Consider the following 20,647-nt stretch of genomic DNA (forward strand, 5'->3'; position numbering starts at 1 on the left):
CTATCTACTTTCAAAAGAAAACTCATCACCTCTTATGCACTAATGTAATTACATTTTGGGCATGCGCTAATGAGTTCTGTAGGTTCTGCGCTGTGCTGGTTAAAGGTTTATTTTTATCAACCTTATCTTTACAAGACCTCGCGAACTTCCTCTTTCGTGGTAACCTTATTTATGTCCTTGCAGGCTATGGTGATCTCTGGTTTCTTGTCCTAACTACTTTCCAATTTGTCTCGAAAATTCGTCTGCGGTTGTATCCTTGGATTCAAGGGACTTATCCTATCAAACTGTAATTAAGGTAAAGTTGAAAATTAACATGGTCTTAATGACACGATGACAAGATTAAACCCTGGCATATCTAAGTAGATAAAAACGTATGCCAACGTCTGAATTTCCTCCTGATGCTTTCTACAGAATATGTTGTATAACGGAATTTTAAAACAACAAACGTCTGCACACAACTACGGACATAACATTCTAACTCCATTTAATTGCCGATGAGTTACATTCTGAATATTATGCCACATATTCGCTAAGTGCAAGGGTTTCCTCGATAATTCCAAAGTCATCCTCAATCAATTATCTCCGTATGGCTTTCACTCCACATTCTAAACGGCTACCTAATTCCTTTCAAATTATAAAGTTATTTGCCATTATCCTGACTCTAATTGAATCTGTGGTTTTTATGGTCCTTCTTTCTATTCAAAATTATTCCCAAACCAAAACCCCGTACGATGCAACCCGCAGAAAATGTGCATCCCAAAGCCCATATCCACTTCAGCGACTTTCCAATCCAGCAATTATCTGCCTTAATTGCAATTTCAATGAATACCAGAAAAATCGCTTAACTTTATAACTAGACTCGGAAAAAGCGAAACTTTTACAATATTTCACAGCAACCAATTTCATTCTTCGGCAAAGAAAAAACTTTAACGGTCCAAAAAACTTTCCCAATACAATCAATGACGAACGACCAAGATAGTCCTTATCTATTACCCCAAATTGACATTAGCCTCCCACTATCCTCCAAGCCGAATAGCGAGTGAGTTTTTCCATTAAAACAAAGATAATAGCTGAATTGCATAATTTTCGTCCATATTGGACTTTCCCGCCAAATGGAGTGGAAAGGACAACATTGTCTATTTCCCTTCCGGTCCATCCGTATCGATATTACTGCTACTCCTTATGCTGCAAACTAGCACACTATAAAATGGAGAAAGTTTGCTCGGGTCGCTTTTAGCTGAAAATCCGAGGAGCGGACGAGAACCCTTGGGAGGACGAGTAAGGAGTTGGACCGAATAATGTACAGCGGAAAAAACTTTTATAATATCACGGCCATTAGCAAAATTAACGAAAATGAAGAAAATCCTTGCGACGGACATTCTCTAAACACTGACCAAGGAAAAAATCAGTCTTGCATTGCTAAGCAGAAGTTCTACCTCGGTGGCGTGAAAACGGTCAAATGAGGCGACAACCTACGATACAGGATAAAGGGTTGGGCCGTGCGAGCGATGGGCGAAGTGGCTGGGCAAACCGGCAAGGTCCGTATCTTGTACACTGCAGAAACTAATTGCTGCACTTTTCTTAAACAGAAGCCCATTGAAGGGATGGCGGAGGATACCGAGAGAGGTAAGAAATCCCCACGTCGTTCTTATGCAATTCAAGCGAAAATGACTAAACTTTTGCTCTGGTCAGATACTTATATAATGGCAGTTTGAGGCAAGTTCTGACCGTTACTCAGATATGCAATATAAATGTATTCGCAAATTCTTCGTGGGGTGCGAGCTTGGGCAAATAGGCGAATATCTGGGGCAATGAGGTTTTGTACAAGTTTGCTGAACAGAAGGGTGTTAAAATCTTGTAATCAAGTAATGAAAACTTAAGTTAACTAAACTTTTGTGTTTCTTCCTCTTTTCACTGTGGCAGATTGCAATGATGGATAATACTCGCTCCAATTTGCATAATTATTTTGTAGATGAGGGAAAAGTTTAAGCCAGAATGCACTCAGGTAAAATTCTTCCTGAAAGGAATTATGATGGTTCTGATGAATTTTCACTCAAATTTATGTTAACTCCTGATTAGAAATTCAAATACGTGCAGTGGAAAGCGTTCAACGTGGGGAAGAAGTAATGAAAATTCATTCAAGTTAATATTTAAAGAAGGAACCTTCCCTAAATTGCCACCCAGGGTTAAATCGCAGGATTAAGGTAACTTTGTTCAAATTCAGTTCAGCTCAAATGAATGGAGAATGAAGTATTCAAACACACACTAGCTCTTGTACTAAGTAAGATATTAAGAATATTATGTTATTTTCTATTTGAATTAATTTGCTATTGATGTAGAATATCTAGCTGTTCCGTGAACCCCTTCACATGCCTTGCATACAGTTTGTGACTGCAACCATTAACAACCTCTGTCAGTCGATAATGGAAGTCTTTCAAAATCCAAGGAACCGTTGTCCTTGGCTATCGCTTTTTCTGCTTCACCCTTTGTCCCGTCAAGAAGTGGATTATGTAATAAAAAGAAACTTGCATACGTGGAAACTAGTGGTGCATTGGTTTAGATGGATCACCGTTAGTATTTCGGCTGTCACTGTCATGGATTTAAGTGGCGGTTTTTGCACCATCATCGCGGAAGGACTCAATCTCACAGTGGAATGTAGGAGGACATTTTTGACCTACTTGAAATTAGGGCACTCTGGTCCAAATCGTTTGCCCTCTATTATAAGCAATCAGTCACCCACTAAAACTCAAACTGGTCTCAAATCTTGTCTTTTTCAGATATTTCCTGTTTATCCTCACATGTCTTCAAAGGTGGAGTGTCCGGTTTTATCCATTAAAACCATACCCCTACTCCTGCGCTCCTCCGTAGACCTACCGCAAAGTATTTAATTGCGAGGCGGACCTAACTTTAGTTACTAGTCAATTGCTTTAGCAGCTGTGCCTTCGTCGTCTCTGCTTCCCTGGTCCTGGTCGTGTTATGTCTTTCGAGATACACACATCGGCGCAGTTGGAACAATTCTGGGCATTATCCAGTTTAAACCCATGCAGATACCTTTGACATCCCCATGTTGAATAAATGAATTGGGTCGGCTAATAGTTCGCTTAACCGTGTTTAGACTTTGATAGTGAGAATTAGACTATGAATCCAATGGCCCCGTCTTGGCCTTCTTTACGAGGTGATCAGGGAGATTGGACACATCAATGATTTTTTTAAACTATCTTCTTTTCGAGTTATCCCATTACCTAATACTAGCACTGCCAAGCATTTAAGTTCGGATGATCCTTAAAAGATAAAGGGATGATGGTGGCCCGTGGTAGGTTAGTGAGAGAATCCGTTGAGAACTCCCCGTAACAACGGACACGTATTCAGAAAAGTATACTTCTTCTTTGTTTGAACCAGACTGTCTGAGAGTGCCAGAACATCAGAAAAGTCATTAGGGATTTAGGTACAATACCTGTAACAGATAATATTATCGGAACTACAACCGCCCGAGATGCCAAATTTCTTTGACTTCCCGAGCCAGGGGCTGATAGTTCACCTTCTTTTCCACGTATTTCCATCCAATGTTGCTCTTATGAGGGAGAGCAACATCAATAATATATGCGAAGTGAGCCGCCGTGTCAACTAACAACACGTCAGGCTGGTCGTGCCGGATGCCGTAAATCAAACTATCCAGTACTGCCTGCGATTCACATCGGTAAACCGAACATGTTCCTTTGATCAGCCCATGTTTGCAAGCATTGTGAATGGTAGTGTATTACAGTGCAGCCACAAATGAGATGGTCCAACGTCTTTAACGCCGAATCCCACATTCTGCACTGGTCGTTCTCCACCCGCTCCACCAACGCTGTCCTGAATATATATATACATGTTGAAATTGATGTCCATGTTTTTTTACAGTTGATATATAAGTTAAGAAAAGAACTAGGTGTTTTGTCTTATCCTGTAAATATATTTATTTTTTCCCCCGCATATCGTTTCGGAGAGCACGTGCCTCCTTCCTCAGTGCTAGTACCTAAATTAGGTACCTAAATTATTTTTATTTCCCCTCCCCCCCCATACAATTGTATATTTACAGGATAAAGAAAAACGCCTAGTTCTTCTTAGCTTATATATATATATATATATGGTTTCCTTTCACTCCTTGACGGGGTATAGCGCGTCAGCTACACCCTACGCACCATTGTTCGCGGTTACTTGAAATGTCCTTCAGCACCTCCCACAACTACCAGATTCATAGGGCGTTGATGTGGTTAGTGCAGGAGGACGCGGAGCGAAAACCAGCCTGCTCTCTGTCGATCAACCTTTCGAGATGTTCTTTGTTGCCTTCTAGTATTATTTTGGCTTTTACCTTTGCGACAGCAGAGAGCACGCAGATACACCTCCAATAGTCACACTTAAAACGAGTCCCCTTCTTTGGGGTCAGCCCTGGTTTTTACTCTCACGGAAACGCCTTGGGCTCCCAAGATTTGAAAGCAGCAGATCTGCGGAAACTGCAGGTACAGCGGTAAAAAAACTGTGCGGGAAGACCGTCAAGCCCAGTGGTTTGATTCCACATGAGTGAATTGACGGCTGAAATGATCTCCCTTCTGTTTGGAGGAACAGTCCCTATCCGCATGTTAAGGCGACTAGCCATTTCATCCATAAGAGGAGGAACTTCACGAGATGTGATACGGCTTAGAACCGCGGCGAAGTGTTCTTTCTACCTCTTCATATTCGTCGATGAGAAGTCGACCGTTGACGTCCTTGACAAGACCATCGAGAGATTTGCGACCACATGCAAGCTCTTTCGTGATGTGAAATCATTGCGCAGTCATCAAGATCTTATGACGCCCTTTCGGTACGTGACAGACCCCGTGTTAATCGATATTGTGAGGCGCGTTACTCAGTAGATCTGCCACTCGTTCAGCAAGTTTCCTCACCCACTGCTGCGCGACAACTGGGTCGTGCAAGCGTTCACTTTTGAACTTAAGGGGTCCCCCCCGGCAAGTGGTGAAAGCTGTGGTCAGATCCCACTCTCACATTCAGATCACCCAGCACGATCACAATGTCACCTTTAGGAAGCCTCCCCTAAATTGTGTTTAATTGCTATTAGAAAGCATCCTTCTTCACTAGATCGTAAGTCTCCGCTGGTACGCAGCATTGTAAAATTGTGATGCTCCCTGAGTTGGACCGAAACCTTGTAATCAGAAGTCTCTCAGAAACCAGCTCCTAGGTGAAGAGAGCACGCCTTGCGGTTGCCGTCAGAAGCAACCCGACCCCGGATTCGCGTCTGCTACCACTTGACTTTTCAGAGTACAAAGCACATTACCGCAAGAGGAAGAATACCCTCCAGAGTGCCACCATCTAACTTCGCTTAGGCCCAGAATATCCATTGTATATTGCTGGAATTCCCGCTCAAATTAGAGAAACCGAGCATTCTGAGGACCTTCGCTACCGTTATTGTAGATGTATGTATAGGCTGCAATCTCATAACTACGGATATCTGAAGATTTCTGTAAAGCTGATTTCATAAACCAAGGCACCCCTGTAATTGTACTCAGGATAAATGGATCCCATATGTCCAAATAGGGTTTATGGCTGCCTTGCACAAAACGACTTTGTATTATACTTAATAGACCGCTTGTCAAGTCAGTGTAGAATCCTTGCTTTAATAGTCATATATTGCTTCTTGGCCCTAATATGCATTTTTCACGTAAGCTGTCTCTCCAAATGTAATAGCAGGTGCTTGACACTATTAAATTGGGGGATTTGGGTTCCATGTAACTTGATTGGAGGGCAGGTTTCTCGACGGAGCATAAATCTTAGATGAGCCATTCCGCGATCCGATTTTAATCCCGCTGTAGATGCTATCGAGATTCGGCATGGGTTGCCAGAAACAAATTATTATCCGCAAATGTAGATCCGACTATATTACTGCGAATTGGCAGTCTGATGTTTAGATAAGGTAAGCATCGGTCCTAGTTCGCTTCCTTGCAGTACGCCAGCATTGATGTTGTAGTCACACGCGGTTAAATTGTTTGTACCTTGAGGATCATTGTAACCAGCGATGTTTTCCAGCTCCCTGGGAAGTAACCAAGCTGAATTATTCTATTGAATAACCGGGTGAGATACCTGAAAACGATAGGTGGTAACTTTTTTACTAATTTGCCGGTAATGTTGCCAAGGCCAGGAGTCGTTTACTGGCCTAACGGGTGGTGATCTTTTTAAAAGTGGATCACTGCCCGAGGAATTTGGTGAATAACACCCTGCAGATAAGTCGCAAACACTGCTCCTTTATCGACATCGCTCCTCGCCCAGTTTCCATTAGCAAGCCTTAATGGTAGCTCAGCTTTCTGGTTTCCCTCCATAGATAGTAGTCATTTCTGTGATAGGGGCTAAGACTGCTTGTGAAGTGCTGGAACTCAGTTTCTGCTTTCAGCGAATTTCTTTGCTTGTTGGGGGCTTTTACAAGCTCCTGCTTCAGCCTCGGGAATTGATGCTCCTGCCATTCCCGCCTCAAATTTCATTTATTCCTTCTCAACTGTTGGATTTCTGTCCACGATATTCTCCTGAACCCACTACTACTGTTCAGCGGTGGAAAAGTCGTAAGTTTTCAGTGGAACTCTGATGTAGAGATTTGTACTTCAACCAGTTTGTCCTCTTATTTATTAATTTGTCAGGCCTGACTAAACTTATTGCTTTGTAGTGGTAGTGATTATAACAGGAGCGTGATCCGAAGATAAGTTAAAGTTGGGTGTGACGCAAATCTGATCTCTACGGATGTTTTTTGTAACCCCAAAAGCGATAAGATCAGGAATTTTACACAGGTCAGTGGGCCAATACGTAGGCTGTCCTGAAGAAATAACGTCAAGCCGTTTGAATTTGCTTATGATGTGGAACAGTTGTTTACCTTTCGGAGAGATTATTCTTGATCCCCAGTGGGTGTGCTTGGCATCATAGTACCCCGCCACTAAAAATGTTCTTCTTCAAGTTACAGGGGTGTGTCCGGATAGTTGCATGGTTAGAGCACAAGGCTGCCACACGTCGGATACCAGTCGACTCAGCTGTGAGTGAGTACCTGAGTCAAATTAGAGTAATAGGGGGAGCGCAATAGTGACCACATTGCCTCCTACAGTGTACTATAGTGTATCGTTACGGTCTTCAATGAAGTGCTCTTGGCTCTGGCCGTGATCCAATATGGATTATTGCAAGTTACAGGGGCAGCCATTACTTCAAAGTATTTGATTTGGTTTTGTAGTGATAATGTGATTCTCCACTGCAATAGGAGCGTTCTTTCCTTACGCCACTTTGTGATCCCCTCCATTTTCTCCTCCAAACCAAGTTATACCGAAATCAAATTCCTGATCGGAAAAACCTCTCCGATTCCCAACCATTTGATTTGTTTTTTAGAGAACTGTTACCTGGTGATCGTTGTGTTTATTGTCTTCACTAATGTTTCAGGACATCTTGTGAACTAAGGAACGAATGATTAAAATTAGACCTATAACCGACACGGTCCTTCTTTCCGGTAGGTATTAACTTCCCTTTGCTTAGACGCTATAATATGTAGCTCCGCGAAGACTACCAGAAAACAGTGCCATCTTGCATTCTTCATGGAACATTCCCATTCTATGGTTATGACTTTCAACCTATCTCCTCTTGCCTTCGAGACCACCCTTTCCACCACACCCTTGGCTCCTGTTTTCCCCTGCAATGTAATTGTGGAATTTCTTCTACGGGTCATTTCTCGTATTATACGCTAATGAAACTCCAGCACTCAACCCCGGTTACAGTCATCAACAGACCTGGCCTTACGTTCATCGATCCGCGTCCATGTTTGCACAATGAGCCAAGTCTGGTAGCGTACTTTTGGGACGACAACTTCATCTGCCCCAAAGATAAAGGCATTTATAATGGCGGTGCAGTGCTCATCAGTATTCTCACGCGGTTTATTTAAAGTTTATGCCGGTTGTGCAGTAAAATATTTTTCCCACTGTTGGATGGCAGCCGGAGCGACGACCATCAGATGATGATTCTTGACTAATGTTAGCGCCCCACATGAACTGCGTTCAATTGCTAATAGAAAACATTCTTTTCCACTATGTCGTAAATCTGTGTAGGACTATTCAATTGTCATGCACTTTAACTTAGATCGAAATCTTGCTGTCGAGTTGGGATCAGAAGTCGGGTCCTATGTCGTGGCGGTGCGACTTAATGGTAGCCATCAATAACAGGCAGACATGGGATCTTTGAGAATGTAGGCAATACACACAAAGGAAGCAGACCTCGAAGAGCTGCCGAATTATCCTTCAGCGGGCAACTTCGCCCCAAAAACTATTCCGCCCCCTGCCATTATTAAATGAGTTTGAAGCGGTCCTACACGATCAGAGGGTGACAAAGCTTCTGGTAAGTAAATGGTGGATGAGATACCAGGGGAGATATGACTAAAAGGCGTAGCATACGTGACTACTCTTCTCCGTAAGTCAATTACTGTGTGTGGACTTATAACAGAATACCTGACGACTGGCATAAAAAGATTGTCTGGTGGTTATACAGGAAACGATAATCATTGAAAAAACTAAGGCAGCACCATACTTCGAAAATAATATAACATAGTTTAAAATAATGCTCGACTTTTGAATTCTACCAAAATTAGTATGAATGGTGAAACTTGGGCAACTATAAGTCAAGATCCAAACAGAGTTGACACAGAGCTCCAGCACACGGAATCCAAAAGCTAGTAGATGGTATTCACACCGCGACATGCGAGTCGCGAAAGCAGTTCCTAGTCTAGATCTCGAATCTACCTTAACGGAACTTAAATTAAAGGTCAACGAGACCAAAACGAAATTTATGGTCCAAACAAAAACAAACGGAGCCAAACAACAACCTATGACAATAAGGGAATACAGCCTCGAAAGTGCGGACAATTTCATATACCCTGGAGCACAGCTGAGAAAGGACGGCAAGAAATTAGACGAATAGGTCGTTGCTCAGTCCTCCCAATTTTGAAATGGAGGGGAGGATGGGACTACCAAATCTGTGTTATTGTTTGGCCTAGTAACGATCACACTAGAGGGTGAAGTATAGCCCGGAATTGTACGAAATCTTGGATGATGCGTCCTAATCAAACTTCAAAACCTTCAATGGACAAGTCATTTGGAGCGTATGGACGGCTCAAAATCGCCAAGAGCAGGCTGAAGGGTAAAGCTTGGAGTACACGACTGCAAGGAAAACCACGAAAAATATGGTAGAACACAATATGCAACTACAGTAAGTCGTTGTTAAGATTTTAAAATTGAATGCATTCATTCATCGGCAGACTCGATTCGCACTGCCATGCTATTGACGATGATGATGGTATGAGATCTCTCTTATCTCGTGAATCATATTCTTTTAACCACCCTTGTGAAGTTAAAAGTGTAGAATCACATGCCATCACTTGTACTATATCTTTTTAATGAATTCGTACTTCAATGTAATCAAAAACTAATGAACCACATTCTATAATTTTGGAAAGCCATCATGCTTGGTTATCTTAATTATTATATAAATCAATCAACTTAATTGATAGCGTAAAACAGAACGAAGTCAATTTTCCCACATTGCCTTTACCATTTTGCACATCCTAAACGTAGCCTGTCTGACCAAATATTAGAGCACCCTCCGCAGGTCAACTCCTTGACATACCTTATGTCATCCAGTCACGAAATACACATAGCCTAACATACACAAAATATTAGGAATGTCCCTTTACTAAAAGTAAAATGAATTTCAGCTACCGGTCGCAATGAGTCCCCACCAAAAAAAAATCCTTGAAAATAAAACAATATAAACGCCAAGGACAAAATGGTTTGCATACCACTGTCGTCCTCCTTCCAACCCTATACAAATATATGTATAGTAAAAGCAAAAAAGGTATGCGCTCATAAAATAATCCCAAAATAGTCAAAGCAAGGTATATAGGAGTATGTGTCTAAGAAATGGCTGGCAGGGAGGCGACCTCATCTGTTGTCAAGGATTCCTGGCTACTTTGTCGTAAAAATATTGACTTGGTGTTAATTTATGATGGCAATAAAAGTGTCCTGTATAAACGATCAATTTATATTTTCTCTAGTCAGAGGTAAATTTGTGTGGATACAGACATTCATAAAAAAGGAAGATTAGCCATAAGTCTTGCCTGTATCGTCAATATGAATTTAATCATCCTTTTCCGGACAATAAAGTTTTCTCTTTTGGAATCCAAAAATTAAGTGTTACGGGGACGACACCGTAATAAGAATGTTGTGCGTTTGTAGCATTAATCTAAACCCGCACAGTAAAAATATAATTCAGTTGTTATTACTTCCTGGAGGCTCTGATAGAAAAATGAAGCACTTTATTTTCTGTTTCTGTACAGAGTTTGAATTTATTGCATAATTTGTATTAAAAATCCCAAGAATCAAAGTAGATTGATTCGTTTATAGAGAAACTGAAGCACATGAATTGCTCTTTCTATTTCCAAAGTGAATATACAGTCCTTTAACCGAGCTATGGGTTTGACCTCCCAACCCATCCTTTGTGTGAAACGCAAATTAGACTCCAAGCGGAGTCTGCCTCTTCCCTCAAAATATTTATTTCAAAAATTATCTTTTACCTTTACTGTCTAAATCTTAATCTTATATATCAGCCATTGAAATTAATTATCCTTTTTTTTCAATTTACAGGTGACGCCGCTGCAATGACGACGATCCGTTAGCGGCAGTGACTATGGGACCAGAGGCATGGGCGTGCTCGCGGACCCTGGGTCTTTCCGGTGGTGTCAGGCATTAAGCCGGTCGCGATCGTTCGCCACAAAATCTACATCTAATCAACATCTACCTACAATCAAATCATCGTTTGCGGGAAAACAAATCAAACAGAACTATCGATCCAACTACTACGTTGCATTGCTCATTATTATTGCAATTCTAACAAAACAAACTATAGCTAATAACATTAATCCAGGTGAGTGAATTCGTTGATGAAGTATCACAAAAAATATGTTAATTGTAAGATTCCATCATTAAAATGTCACTAATATTATGATAGAGTTGATCAAAAAATTTCCCCCTCGAAAACCAAAAGCTTGGGATGAAAAGGGTTTATTTTGAATATGTATAGTATTTCCATTTAGCTGAAATGCTATGTTACAGTCCTTTTCGGGTAACTGCCATTTTGACCCCAGTCAGACCCTTATCGATTAAGATCAGAGAGGTACCATTATTCTCTTAACACAGCCTCGATATTCTAACAGGGGAACGCAAAACCTATCTAATACCAATGAATGTGAATAGAATTTTTAATATTGAGCATCATGAAGCTCCCGCAATGCACTCCAAGAAACCAATTCTGAGTGCGCGGACGGAAACAGATGTTGAAGAAGGCTTGAAGCTTACGAGTAACCGTGACAGCCAGTTTCTATGTGCTGTTCCCATATGCTATACTTTTTCCTATGATATTGCGAACCAAATTCGTTTCTTGACTTCCTGAAAGCCACAGTCAAATTTGTTGGCCCCCCAATTTGAAAAAAACCTAGCCGCTTTTCACTGACCTTGACTTTTCCTTCTTAAAGTCGTTTGTTTGCCCATTCATTCACAACAAAACTCCACGTTGTATCTTATTCGTCTCAAGATTCGTTTTTGGAAATCATTTACTATCTTTGTACCGATCTGTTTCATAGCCCACAGCATCATCATGGTCATCAATGTCGCAGCAACCGGTATCCAGTGCTTAGTAAGGAACTCCAGACACCCCAGTTTTGCGCCGCGGTCCACCAATTCGATATTCCTGAAAGCTGTCTGGCGTCCTGACCTACGCCATCGCTTCATCTCAGACAGGGTCTGCCTCGTCTTCTTTTCTACCATAGATATTGCCTTTATAAACCTTCCGAACTCGATCATCCTCATCCATGCGGATTTAGTGACCTACCCACCACAACCTGTTCAGCCGGATTTTATCCCCAACCAGACGGTCGTGGTATCGCTCATCGATTTCGTCGGTATGTAGGCCAGGGAATGGTTTATACTTATGTAGGGGGCCAACAATTCTTCAGAGGATTCTTCTCTCGAGCGCGGCCAAGGGTTCCCAATTTTTCTGGCTAAGAACCGAAGTCTCTTTATTGTGCTCGCTTGACTAGTACGATTCCATGTTGTTCGTTCTTTGGCACTTCGTCAGCGTAGGCCAGAAGTTGGGTGGAATTAAAGAGGATCGTGTCCCTTGCATTGACATATGCATCGTGAATCACTTTCACCAGTGCCAAGTTGAAGAGGACATATGATAGGACATGCCCTTGTCTCAGACCGTTGTTGATGTTGAATGGTATCGAGAATGATCTTGCTGCTTTTACCTGTCCTCGCACATTGGTCAGAGTCGCCAGAGTCTTATAAATTTCATCGGGATACCAAATTCACCCATAGCCGTGATATTTTTACCCTGGCTATGTTATCTTAGGAGTCTTGGAATCGATGGAAAGATGCTGCAACTGATGGGCATATTTCAGCAGTTTTTCTGTCGCCTCTTTGGTGTGGACCAATGATGTTTTAGGCGCCGGCCATCCGGATATCGGGGAACATCTTATAGACGAGGTACCGTTGTAATTGCTGCATTGCGTGCTATTCCTCTTTTTATGTATGGGACAGATAATGTTTCGTTGCCAGTTGTCAGGCATTGATTCGCTGTTCCACATCTTGAGCATCATTTGATGAATCGCTTGGTGTAATTGGTCGTCTCCATATTTAACCAATTTGGCTGTAATTCCATCGTCCCTGGCGACTTGTGGTTTTTAGCCGATGAATTGCACGGACTGTTTCTTCCATGCTTGGTGGTGGCAGCATTTATACGTCGCCTTCAGTTGATGAAACCTCCAACTCGCCGATATTTTGGTTGTTGAGCAGTTCATCAAAATACTCTACACATCGCTTCAATATACCCATTCTTCAAACAACCCTGTCGTGCAACACTGCTAACTGAATAATCCGCAGTCTGTTATCGTTACTGTCCTTATGTAAGCTATGGGAGCTGAGGTACCGCCTGAATATTGGCTACGTCCCTACTTGACTGAAGTCTCCACGTATGATTCTGATATCATACCTGGAACAGACTTCGAGAGTCCACTCAGCTGCCTCGTAGAAGATATCTTTCTCCGACTTTGCGGTTCTTTCTGTAGGGGCGTGAACTTTAATGAGGCTTATATTTCTGAATTTGTCTCGCAAACGCAGAGTGCATAGCTGTTCGCTTAAGTTTTCAAAACCGATAACAGCAGGTTGCATTTTTTGCCTGACTAAGAAACCAACTACGAGTACATGATTTACTGGATGGCCACTATAATATATGGTGTAGTGGCTCTTCTTCAGAAAATCGACCCCTTGCAGCGCATAAGTTACATCCCTTATGTTGGGGCAGGGTATCGGTTAGTTGCTTGGCAGCTCCTTCTCTGAACAGGGAGCGCGCGTTCCATGGAGAAAATGCGCAAATGCCGGGTGCCGGGTTCATTGTTGTAAGATATATCCTGTCTGAGGCTCCTTCCGTGACTTCATAAAGTCAGTTTTCCGTGTACGGTTGTCAGCCCTATCCAACCCGCAAGCTGAGGACCAGTTGGCACAATTTGTCTCGTTTTTAGGCGCGAGAGACTCGCCTTCATCCTTCTCCATCTGCAGTTTTTCATTAAAAAAGAGCCTCTAGCGATCACCACGGTGAGACTTTGTTGGTTCAGTAGGCGTGTCCCAGGTTTTATGCTCCATCATCGGTATCAATTCACGTTTCGAAAGGAGCGATGCTCGTGTTTGTGTTATACGAAATAGGCTTGATGTCGTGCTGTGCATTAACCGGACACCGCAAAGTAAAGAAAGTAGGGATTACCTGTTGGAACCACTTTAAGGCAGCTTCATCAGTGCACTTCAAATAGAGAAACCCATCGAAAAACTACCATTATAAAATATTGGGTTCGTTCCTGGCTTAAACATGTAAACTGTTTCTTTGACATTTTTCTATTCTCGGAAGGAACTTCCACGGCAGCGATAAAAAATGAGACTGTCTTTCTCTTTCCCGCCATTGTTTTCGTATTTCTAATGGGAGAGACCAGCGTCGTTGAGAACTCTCTCGCTTGTTTGATTACCTCCCGGCAAACCGATTAGGTTAGGCGACTAAAGTCTCCGCATGAAGTGTGGATGTAGCGCGGAGCTAAACAAAAAGTTGCCCACAGATGTGTTGGTCGTATGATTCTTGTGCGCATTACCACCGCCCAAAGAGTCAACTACTTCTAGTGTGGGTCTCACCGGGGTTACCAGTTTGTCCCCACCGTCTACCGAAAATTTCGCTTCTTTACGACGGAATTCGTTGCACATTACAGCACCTAGTGGTGCAGTCGCGTCCAAATCTTCGTTTCATTTCTCTCGCAGTAATTTCCTCTGTCGTCGGCTAGGAGCCTTCCCAGGTTCACGGTGTCCGGTATCTAACAGCCAGGATTTGAAATAATAAAAACTTGTTGTTTCTTTTTCGTTGGTGTGGGTATTTATTCTTGCAAATACCGATATTTCGGGAACCACTTGTTCCTTTCATCAGTGCAAACAAGTTGGAACAGGATTTATTCTATTGCTCTCGTTGTTGGACGTTGAACTTTTCTTCTGACGTGCCTTCCTCTTCCACTAACCGGGCGTACTATAGACGGGCTGACTATAATTGGATTTCCAGTTTCTCCAAAGCTGGGAGTAAACAGAGTAAAGTCCAGTTACTTATTGTTCTCAGGAGAAAGAGAAAACAAAAATGTTAATCCATGTTTGAAACTAATGAAAGATGAGAAGCTTAAGGGACCAAGTTTTTGTGCATTATAACTTCGATAAAGTCAAAGAATAGAGATAGATTTCGAGCGAAGGGCCCGCTGAAAATGTCTGCGTTACGTATTATAAGACGCAGAATGGCAGGTGATGTCCTTAAGGGCGGAGTAGTCCCTCAGACCCAAGGAAAGTTTAAAAAATACACATAAGCCCTGATAGATTCTACGCTCTTATAGGAAGGGGAGATTCAGAAATCGGAAGGGGTAGCCCACACGAGGAAAGCCTTTTTTTAACGAAGAGGGAATGGGTGAATTTACGTTGCAGCTTTTCAAGGAGACAGTCACTGTTACAAGAGTAACAGGGTACTTCTCACGAGGGAGTTGAGGATAGTTAAGGAGGGTTGAATGAAATCAAAGTCAGATGAAGAGCGAACTATAAAGCCCGACAACTTTGCTGCTCGATCGCTCACTTTGGTGCAGTGGGTATCGAAAGTGACTCCGAGGTTTTGAGGGGAGCTCTGATATGATAAGGAAGGCCCATTAAGGGAATAGGAAACGGAAATGGGTGAGGATTTAAGCGAGTGGCCCATGGAGTAACACTTTCGGACATTTTGCGCTAAACCACTGGCAGTGCATCAGCGGACCAGAGTGTTTAGGTTCGATTGAAGGAATACACCATCCATAGGTAACTATATTGTGGAAAACAGCTTAAGTTCATCGGTATAAAGCAAATAGGGACAAGTAAGAAGGGGGGGAAGGTCATTGATAAAAAAATAGAAATAATAAAGTTTCCAAATTAGATCCCTGTGGGACGACAGAGGAAGGGGAGAAGGCTTTAGTCAGCATAGATAGTATTCCCTTCCTGCCGTGAATTCAAACATTTGGCGACAAAGTTTGTGGATTCCAGCAGGTTGACGCTTCTTTTACTTTGAGGTGACGAACATTTCGGGACAGGAGGAGAAGAGCGAAATGGGACGGTGATTGAGTGCGGTCACCAATTTTGGGAATGGAAATAATGAGAGCCTCTTTCCACAGGCCAGGAAAATGATTCCCTTCGAGGCCTTTGTTGGAAATATGGAGAGGGGAAGGTAGATGGACCAACCAGTTTTAAACGTAAAGATATTTGGAAGACGGTCATAACCACGGCCGATATTGTCGTCAAATTCGCAAAGCGATAGTTGACAAGGAGAGGAATAAGGAAGGGAATAGTTGGAGATGCGGGGCATACTACATCCACTAGCGGGAGGAAAGAGGAAGGAGGAGAGGGAACATGGACTGAGGAAAAGTAGCGTCAGAGTCAATCATAAGATAGTTGGAGGGAATTAGCAGAGGAGCTAGAAAATTTGATGTACGACGGAGATAGCTGAGCGGGACTGCAGGAGTTGCGAATGTGGGGCCAGACAGGTTTCCGTGCTCCAATGAGGCTTCAACACTAGCCAAATATTCCTCTCGGGACTTAATTATTAAAGATTTAACGGATAAACGGAAAGTTTTGGAAATAACGAAATCAGCGAGCGAGCTTCTACCTCGCAGAGTGCTTTTGACGAAGTTTTTTGTGGACTTCAGTGGTGAAAGAGACAGGACAGAAGTGCACGGAGAGAAAGGGTTCTAACGAGGAAGAAAATCTAATAAAATGGAATCGAATATCGTCAGGGCTTAGTCACACGTTAATGGAGAGAGGAGGGGAATCCATTTGATTGTCGCCAGGGCTAAGTTTAGACCTTCGAAGTTTGCCTTATGAACGTTAAACTAGGCAGGCTTGGTACCTAGCTTTTTGGGCATTATTGACAAAACCAAGTGGCTAAAAAAGGAAAATAAACGCCTAAGTCTTTTAAAATTAACAGCCACAGTTCATGCCTTATAAGAGCCGTAGAATACGATTGATACGTACGCTCACCTTCGTAATACAAAATTGTGGAATCGTCGTGATATTCCTTTATCGCTCGATGATCATAAGAAGGGAAACGAACTAGAAATCTTCGATACTTTCTTCGTATCCCATACTCAAATTTTGGCGACAGTCTTATCCTAGAAATAATTTTCTCTAATGTTGGGTTTCTCAATTATTTCTTACTTATTTCTACTAAATTTTATCGAATCAAAGTTGATTGACATCTCCCCTAAATAGCAACTGGCTGTGTTTTTACAGAGACAACTTGCCCACGCCACCACGGTCCCCCTCCCCGGTAAACATTCAACGTTAATGTCAAAACTTTGAATTGTCACCATTAATCACCCAAGTCGGCCCATCGGAAACTTTAAATTCAGCAATCAATGGCCATCAACATAGTTATGGAACTTGTTCGAAGTCAATACCACAAAGAACGCCTTTTTTTCCAGACATGGTGCACTAGTCAACAAACGACCTGCATATCCCACGGAATGTTGGTCAGCACCGTCTGCTTGAAGGTGAATTGTTTGATGTCATTCACCTAACTTATCAAACGATGGTTAGTCCCTTTCCGAACCAATCAGTGCTTGCACAAATGACATTATTTTCTCTAGTTTTCTATGCTGAAATGTAATCGGCGCATTTTTTACGTTCAACAGTATCCGATTGAATCTGAGAGATCTCAATGGAGCCACGAACGTGTTATCATCACAATCGGAGTCTTCTACCTTTACTTGGTGATAACAAAGCCATGAAAGTCATTTGGCACGATCTGTTTGACAATTACATGCGGGATGTGGTTAACAACTTAACTTGTGCCTTGTGTCTTCAATATTATTTTGGGAGCAGTCGATTATCTGGCTGACAAAATATTTTTCTCGAAAAACAACTGGGTCTCGAACGCGGGGTGTACAGTCATGATTGAGGCGATTAAAACGGCAAAAAATGACTCCTTACTGTCATTATGGTCTCCGAAATCGTGTTTCTCCATAATGTTCCCGAGTAAGATATTGTCAAAGCCTATTTTTGCACTTCAGTCACTTGCGGGGGTCGCAATGGAAGCCTCTTCTGGACTGTATTCAATTTCCTCTGCATCGGAAGTATCCGTTCCCACGTAGCGTTACATTACTGAGATGTTCCTCATTCTGAACATTATTTTGACACCGGGTTCAAGCTTACTAAACTTACCAGAGTACAAAACCCCAATCTCGCAAGATGGAAGGGTGTACTTGCTAGAATCCTACCATTCTATCGCGCTTAATCGTAGCAAGTTCAGCCTGTATCGCTGAATTTAGAGCAAACGAGCATTCTGGAGAGCTTGAATACCATCGTCGAGAAGCCTTCGCACATTCCAGAATCCAATCATAAACCTTTGACGAAGGTAAAACGTTGTAGTGATAAAATCAATTTGGAGGCTGCTAGCCTATGATTTGTTTTTCATTTTAGCCAGCTTTATAACAAACATGGAACACAGAGTAGTCAACCCCCCACCGGGGCATCGAGTTCTTGGCTTCATTTTAAATGCTATTAGTTCGAGCGGAATTGGAAATATTGCAATTTGTTATTATTTCTTTGGGGTGCATACTGTTATCATTTTTCACTCGCCTCAGTTTTAATTTCAATCTTACCTGGAAAAAGTGGAGTATTTTCATGCCCTTTTGGTCCAAACTAAAACTTTTCACAATTATGGATTTATCCTTCTTGGCACTAATGAGCTTTACCCTCCAGCCCAGACAAATGCCCTTGTGTCGATTACCAAGCATACGAATAATGTCCTTCACCCCCTGTCCTGCTCAGGTCGGTCTTCACATCTGTGGGGTTACCTGCTGAAACTATTTTAAAGTAGCCGCAGCAATGCACTCCAAATACAGGAGCCCATTAGGAAGTTTTCCTGTTAAATGGTACGCCTTTGTGGGGCATTTTTGTTAAAATGAGATATGAAACGAGAACTTCTGTTTGCCGAGTAAATGATAACTGGTCCAAATTCTATGTTAAATGTCAACTTACGGAAGCTGCAGAAACAAACTACGTTTTCAGCAAGATATGATGGATATCTAAATTTGAAATCATGAAATGTCCTGGACGGTATAGGTCCACAACCGAAAAAACCCTTGATGCTCAAAATTCACACGAGAGCAATCAATCCACTCATTCTCCTGTTTACCTCAGAAAGTACAAAACTAAACGCCTTACCCCACTTTCCCCATTCAACGTGCCCTTCGGTGAATGGTAAGTGCCGAATAACTTTGTAATTATCTCCAGCACGGATGCACATCTTCCCACATCGGAAATTTTGAATTTTCCGAAATGCAAATATCCGCCAATTACTTAAGTGCACCACTTAATTGACGAACATTACTCCACAGCGGCGCCGGTTAATTGGATGCAGAGGAAGGAATCACAAACTCACAGCAAATAGAGCTCACCGAACTCGTTGTAGTTTCAGTGGGAGACCCCACGGTAGTTTCAATGAAAATGCATTTAAATCGTCGTCCCTTTGCAGCGAATCTACGGAAAGGGTTTGTGCAGGATGCCGCAGCACCTGATGTCACACGGCAGAAGCAGGAGTGCCGGATCAATGGAACCTAAAGTACACAAACTGCTAAAGGGTGAAGGTGTGATATTTGCGAAAATGATTCTCTCAAGTGTGAATTCTCATTCACGTGAAAGCGACCTGGATAGAAACTTAGCTCTTTGCCACCTAAATGGCTTTCTTTAGGAAATAATTGTCTATTCGTTAATGGGAATTCAGCGGCGGGGAGATAAGCGTATTTTCCTATCACTCCGGAGATCTAATGTGCTCGTAGGAGGAAATTAGTTTCGGGATAAATCGTTGGGAGTTGCAGAAAATCTATGGGAAAAGCTCGGAGTGAAGTCTGCTAATTTCTTTGAGAATGGATAATGCTAATGAGTTTACTGCTTTTTTAGAGCCACGTCGAATCAGCGTCAAGCTTGAATCTGAAAAATTGTCTTCAACTATCAGAGCGTAACAAGGAATGCATGAAGGGATCAACTAAGGTAGAATAACCTAAGATTACGGTTATAATGCACTCAAGACTTCTCTTCGTTGCTCAAACCAGGCAGCGCTTGAGCTGATTGCTGCTACTTTATTAGCACATAAGCCAGCTAACCTGATTATATATTTGAAGGCTTAATTATCCAAGCACCGAACGATGTTGTCCGCTCTAACGATGCCTCCTCCTTTAATCCCACTTGATGCCTCATTCTATAGATAGTTCCTCATCAGTCTCACGGGTAAGTATTCAGAAAACTTGTCTGCCACGAGTGCATTAACAATTATCGTATCTTGTTTTCCCTAAAAGCCTTCATCCCTGTCTGCACACGGCAAGAAACTGACGACGCTTACACCAACTTTAAGAAAATCCCTTTCCCGTCTGGAAACTTCCATGAAAATGATGCGACATGGCTGAAAATAAGACAAAAACTGCATAGGGTCTTATCCTTGTCAGGATAAATTTGAAGAACTATGTACACACGAGCTTATGAATATGCCTACGCATATGAGCATCATTCAAGTTTTATTTGCTATGATGCATTTTGAAAGGCACCAAGGCATACCCAAGACGACGTGGAAGCACATTTTCACGAAATTAGGTAGAAGCTAATGTGCTCTTGCACGGTATGCAAAATCATGTAGCCGCCTGTCTAATTGTCCTTAGATGTGAAGTGTAAGCATGTAGGCAAGTGTTTTATGTGCTGCACATTAAATTAGATGGGAAGTGTCGAGTAAGGCTTTGAGCCAGCACATATTCCTAATTACTTGTACGTCGGCATGAAGCAATGACCGAGTAGGTACCTTTCAAGCAGCAGTACTGGACGATAAGTTGTACTTATCCTAAACTTGGTGAATGTGCATAGGAAAGCTTGATAAGAACTCATAATCTGCGCGTGAATAGTGGAGAATAAGGCGCCATTTTAACGACCCTCCATGTGCATTGCATGGGTGGCATGAAAAGATAAGA

At 42.2% G+C, this 20,647-nt stretch overlaps 1 protein-coding gene across 11 annotated transcripts in view; it reads left to right on the forward strand.

Moving 5' to 3' along the window:
• The window catches only part of LOC119647262 (protein turtle), a 792,821-nt gene that overhangs the window by 590,755 nt on the left and 181,419 nt on the right, over positions 1-20,647 (forward strand). For all 11 annotated transcript variants that reach the window (XR_005248829.1, XR_005248828.1, XR_005248830.1 and 8 more), the window contains exon 2: positions 10,689-10,968. Coding sequence is in view for 7 of the 11 variants with exons in the window: in XM_038048144.1 (XP_037904072.1) it covers positions 10,746-10,968 (223 nt within the window). In the remaining 4 variants the exon portion in view is untranslated. The remainder of the gene's footprint in view (positions 1-10,688; positions 10,969-20,647) is intronic.

This window comes from Hermetia illucens, chromosome 1 (genome assembly GCF_905115235.1).
Source record: "Hermetia illucens chromosome 1, iHerIll2.2.curated.20191125, whole genome shotgun sequence".
Lineage (NCBI taxonomy): Eukaryota > Metazoa > Arthropoda > Insecta > Diptera > Stratiomyidae > Hermetia > Hermetia illucens.